At 54.6% G+C, this 5,247-nt stretch overlaps 3 protein-coding genes across 3 annotated transcripts; 1 reads left to right on the top strand and 2 right to left on the bottom strand.

The window, feature by feature from the left end:
- Positions 1-375: 375 nt before the first annotated feature.
- On the bottom strand, positions 376-1,815 carry kat1 (putative 3-ketoacyl-CoA ketothiolase (Kat1); the record flags this gene model as incomplete). The annotated part of the gene is made up of 4 exons (XM_026754337.1): positions 376-803; positions 866-1,442; positions 1,511-1,691; positions 1,745-1,815. The coding sequence occupies 4 exons, from the start codon at positions 1,813-1,815 to the stop codon at positions 376-378; spliced, it is 1,257 nt and encodes a 418-aa protein (XP_026609467.1).
- A 686-nt stretch (positions 1,816-2,501) lies between these two features.
- On the bottom strand, positions 2,502-3,716 carry CDV56_100435 (uncharacterized protein; the record flags this gene model as incomplete). The annotated part of the gene is made up of 2 exons (XM_026754054.1): positions 2,502-3,457; positions 3,695-3,716. 2 exons carry the CDS (start codon positions 3,714-3,716, stop codon positions 2,502-2,504), a joined length of 978 nt encoding a protein of 325 aa, XP_026609466.1.
- Positions 3,717-4,004: 288 nt separating this feature from the next.
- On the top strand, positions 4,005-4,268 carry ASK1 (DASH complex subunit ask1; the record flags this gene model as incomplete). The annotated part of the gene is made up of 2 exons (XM_026753936.1): positions 4,005-4,095; positions 4,162-4,268. Coding segments are annotated over 2 exons (198 nt in total), but the record flags the coding sequence as incomplete, so codon positions are not given.
- Positions 4,269-5,247: the final 979 nt, after the last annotated feature.

The raw sequence follows: 5,247 nt of genomic DNA, 5'->3' as shown, positions 1-5,247 counted from the left end.
GGTGCTTTGGTCGTGTTATGTCACTCACGCCTTCTATTGTATTCTTAGAGTTTACGGTGCACGTATTGTTGTGTTGGTTGGTGTGTTTTGTTAGTGTCAACTATGGTAGATGGGCTGGGGGGGGAGTTTGTGCTTGGGGGGTTGAGGGATGAGAGCGGCGGTGTTGAAAGTCGACGGGAGATTATGGCTCGCGCGGCGGAGGAGAGGATGCGGAGAGAGCGGCAGAGCGGACAGGGAGGTGATAGATGATTTTCTTTTTTTTTTTTCTATGATATACCGATGACATGGCGTGATGTGATGACGACTTAATACCCTTGCCTGGAGCATTCTGCATTCTGCATTCTGAAATATTATGGATTGGTTGTGTATATACATTTAGATCTGCTCGTTCACAAACAAACCAGCCATTCCCTGGCCAGTGCCGATGCACATACTCGTAACCAGGATCTTGCTCTTCGTCCGCCGCGCTTCGCTGAGAACCGTGCAGATCTGACGGGCGCCCGTCGCGCCCAACGGGTGGCCGAGGGCAATCGCGCCCCCGCGCGGGTTGACCTTGGCATGGTCCAGACCGAGGTTCTTCAGGCAGTACACGGCCATCGAGGCAAAGGCCTCGTTGATCTCGTAGATGTCAATGTCCTCCTTGCTCAGGTTGAACTTGGACAGCAGCTTGGGGATCGCCGCGGTGGGACCGATACCCATCACGCGGGGCGGCACACCGGCGACAGTCGCGCCGCAGAACTTGGCCAGGATGGGCTGGTTGAGCTCGATGGCCTTGGAGCGGCGCATGAGCAGGATAGCAGCGGCTGGCGACCGATTTAGTTTCGTCAACACGTCGATATGGAACGCCAGTGCAAGGGCGGCTTACCTCCGTCAGTGACCTGACTGGCATTCCCACCAGTCGTCCGGTTTCCAAACTGCGGGAAAGCCGGCCGAATCTTGTTCAACGCTTCAACGGTGGTACCGTACCGCACGCCCTCATCGCGGGTAAGAGTCACGGTCTTGACCTCCCCGGTCTTGGGGTCCTTCACCTTGGTCGTGATCGGGACGATCTCATCGTCGAACCAGCCCGCCTTCTGCGCCGCCTCGGCCCGCCGGAACGACTCGGCCGCATACGTATCCTGCATCTCGCGCGTGATGTTGAAGTCCGCGCCCACGTTCTCCGACGTCTGGCCCATGGGCTGCATGCAGTCCGCCGCCTCCTGGTTCTTGAGCACCTCCTCGTTGAACGGGCGCGGGAGCCGGTCCCCTCCCGCCGACATCAGCTCCGCGCCGACCGCGACGCCGACGTCGATCGCGCCCAGCTGGATCTGGTTCGCGATGTCTTGCACGGCCTTGAGACCCGACGAGCAGAAGCGGTTGACCGACGAGGCGCCGGCTGTGTGGGGGATTCCGGCGGCGAGGGCGGCGGCCCGGACGAGGTAGGCGGCTTTGCCGTCGTTGACCTGTCACCCCCCGTCAACTTCAAAAGATCTATTTTTCCGCGTGGAAGGGGAAAAAAAAATAAACGTACATTGCCCAGACAGACATCCTCGATGAGCGCAGGGTCGAGCTTGGACTTCTGCACCACCTCCTTCAGCAAAGCATAGACCATGTAGTCCAGCTCGGTGTCCTTGAAGCCGCCCTTGACGGCCTTGGTGAGCGGCGTCCGCAGCGCGAGGGTGATGACAACGTCGTCGGGGTTCTTCTGGGTGCTGGCGTTGGTCAGTATGTGATGGTCCGCCGTCGGGGCAGGCATGAAGCATACATGGCGGAGACTCCGCTTCCTCCTGAGGGGCGGAGGTGGTTTAGAAGTGAGCTTAGGCGATCTGCGGCCATTGTGACGGTAATTCTATGTTTGGCAAGTGTTAGTTGACGGTAGGATAGATATCATAGAGTATGACAGTGAGTGGCAAGGGAAGGATCCGAGGAAGAATCAAAGGAGCCAAGATGATCATTAATCAATCACCTTGAGTCTGCGGGGAAAGCTCAAGTATGCGGAGCTCTGGCTAATGGGTAGACTCTGGGGGGCAAATCGAGTACGACTTACGGGGTGGTCAAGGCTGAGGGGGGAAAGGTCAAAGGAGATTTTTGAGCAGGGAATAAGTAGATATCAAGTTGTTATAGCGGAAGAGGCAAAAAGCTGAGGTTTATCTACTGCTGCAAAGCCGAGCGGGAGCCGAGGCTCATCATGTCCAAGCGCATCCGACACGTACCCTGACCTTGTTCCACCGCACCCAATAGGTGGTAGAGCTGGTACAGTGACTTTTAGATTCTCTTACCCGAGTCTATGCGATTCCCAAGGTTAAAACAAAGTTCATTTTCTAATCAAAACTTGCTCCGGAGGGATTGGGTTGCCTATTATCTACCTAGACACCCTCGGAAATTAAAGCAAGCCAAAATGATACCCGAAGTATAACGCCAAAGACCACAAACTCCATTCGGCCAGATCCATCCTTGTGATTTCAACTACTCCGTATTAGCGCCCTAATATCCCAGTTCATAGTTTCACCTATTCCTGCGCCTCAAAACCCGTGGTGACCCAAGTCGTCGTTGCTCACAACACTACCAACCTCCGACCAACTGGCTGGAGTGAAAACACCATCCATGGACCTTCCGAGGTCACTCAAAGTGCCATCTGACGTTGCGTCCTCAGCGGACTCATAAACGTGGCTGAAACTATTAGCGGTAGACGGTGTGGAGGAGCGTTCTTGCTGCTCGAACCCCGTGGTGTTCAATTCGGATAGGTCAGAGAATGGCGATCGGAGCTCGCGATTGGTGTCGATAAGTGATGATTCAGGATGGTCACAGATGGTTTGAGATTCTTCCTCAGTATGACTCGACGAAGACATTCCTTCTTGATCTGTTGTGGAGGAAAGTACAGACCGCTCGGCTTCTTCCGATTTGTCATGAGCCGAGGCGAAGAAGTCCATGTCTGTATCATCAGAAGTAGGAGTAAGATCGACAAGAGACGCGGAATGGTTGCCAGCGGATGGAATCTGTAAATGTGGTTTATCATTGTCGGTCACTGTGTCCGCCGGTCCAATCTCGCCCACGGAAGTCGACACATCCGCCTCTTTGGCTCCTCGGTGGACAAGCTGCGGCGATGGCAAGTCCACAGCGGTCGAGTTCGCAAGAGTACTGGCAGTCACCTCCGGACTGTGTGACCTCAATAGATTTCCATTTTCGTCCACAAGGGCATCAAAAGAGCCCAATTGAACACCCTGTCGTCGCCTCCGACGTTCTTCAAGAGCAGCAGCTCTCTGCTGGATTTCTTCACGAGCAATCCGTCTCCGTTCTTCTGCCGCCGGGCCCACCTCTTCCATCATAGAAATATCTTCCCTGAGGGGAGATGTCGAGTCTCGAGGATGAATTTCATCTCCCAGATTGTGTAAAGCCAGCGCGATTTTACGACGAGAATTGTTCACCCATTCTCGGAACTGGGGCGATTCATAGACCGCTATGCCAGCAGCGACGAGCGCTGAAACCGTTATGATTATGCCTTCATCACAGAGTTAGCGGAGTCCAGCAGTCTAGAAAAGATTTCAATCCAGTAGGCCGAGATGAACGAGCTGCTAAAGATATGTCCGACTCATCATGTCGATCAGCATAGTAGTCTACTGATAAGCACACCGCCCAGCTGGTCGGGGAAGGACATAGTAGTCTCGATGAGGGAAGAATGGATAAGTGATTTCAGTAAGGTAACGAGACATCTTACCTTTTGCGACTGGCGAAGGCATCTTGACCACCTGTTGCCCCTTCTTCTCTTGTTCAGTTCCTCCTCACCTTCCACAGCAGGCAGAAGGATACTTGAACGATAACAGGTGACGCCGTCATCTCCGGCGCTTCCCCGCTGCGCCCCCACGTGATATCAGCAACCCTTATCCGCCAGCCCTCTATTGTCCGCTTTCGGCATCCCGTGTTTTGTCCCCGCGTCAAAGACGTCAACAACGAACCCCGAGGATCATCAATGCCATAACATCTGTTCTACACCAGGGGTACTATTTTACAAAAGTCAAACTGTCATTATGTCTCGTCCATCGTCCATTTCTCAGCGTCCACTGACGCTGACGGAGGAACTGGAGAAGCTCGAGCAATCCATCACTCTAACCCTGCAAGGTAAACAATGGCCGTTCACCCGTTGACTTCATTCCACGCTGACCTGATATCTCTTCAATCAAACAGAAATCGACCATAACTTTAGCCAAGCTCACCGAATCGTTACAACGAGTATCCTCCCTCTAGTCGAACAATATGCGGAACATTCGAGAGATGTTTGGGAGGGAGCGAAGGTTGGTTACTCGGAAGAGGTCCATTCGGCCAAAGCTTATATGCGACCAGTTTTGGAAACAATTCTTCGAGGCCAGCGCCAACGTCTCTCTTTCTGGTTACGAAGAGAGGCCCGATGAAGATACAACGCAAGATCAGACCGTCACAGAGGATTCCACAGACATTACCCACAGCAATCTCACCGATGCCGTGTCCTACGAAACGCCGTCCTCTGAGCGCCTCGACATCAACCACAGAGCTGACGATCTTGACCTGACGTCCCTCAGCGTATCCTCTCACAGTACGCCTCGAGTAGCCAGCCATGAGAGACCACATGACGACATGACAATCACCTCCGCTGTGTCATACACGTCCCCCTACGAAACCCTCAAGCAGGAGATCCACGAAACCGATCACCCCTTCGATATGGACGACTCCAACCTCCCCAGCACACCAGGCCGTCCTCCAAGACTACACGACTACGCGCGCAACCCACCCGACACCCTCATGTTCTCTTCACCGTTCGTTCCTCCCGCCTCACACGAACAACCCTCAGGCGCCCGCCGCGATCCCCACCAAAAGCCATCAGACCCCGTCATGCACCGGGTCCTCGACAAGACCTACCGCGTGCAAGCCACCCCTCTAGGCAAAGGCTACAGCACCACAACCAGCCGCTCCAAATTCACCGTCACCCCGAAACTATCCACATCGAAATACGCTTTCGACGACTCTCCGATCTCCAGCCCAGAGCCCGAAGCACCGCAACTGCACGCCGAGATCTTTTCCTCTCCCCTCAAAGCCGCAACCCCCGGTACCGGCCGTAAGCGGCATCCCACCGGCCACCTCCGCGCCACCCCGAAGCCGGGAATGAGCGTTCTGACCCCAGCCAAGAACGGAGGCGGCAAGCGTTCTTCCTGGGACAGTGACGAGGAATTCGACGATGAGGACGATGAGAACTTTGGACCGAGTCCGCCTAAGACGATGCAATTCCACATCCCACAG

The sequence above is a fragment of the Aspergillus thermomutatus genome, assembly GCF_002237265.1.
Source record: "Aspergillus thermomutatus strain HMR AF 39 chromosome Unknown NODE_540, whole genome shotgun sequence".
NCBI lineage: Eukaryota > Fungi > Ascomycota > Eurotiomycetes > Eurotiales > Aspergillaceae > Aspergillus > Aspergillus thermomutatus.
The sequence above is the reverse complement of the archived record's forward strand: the minus strand, read 5'-3'. Positions and strand labels throughout refer to the sequence as shown.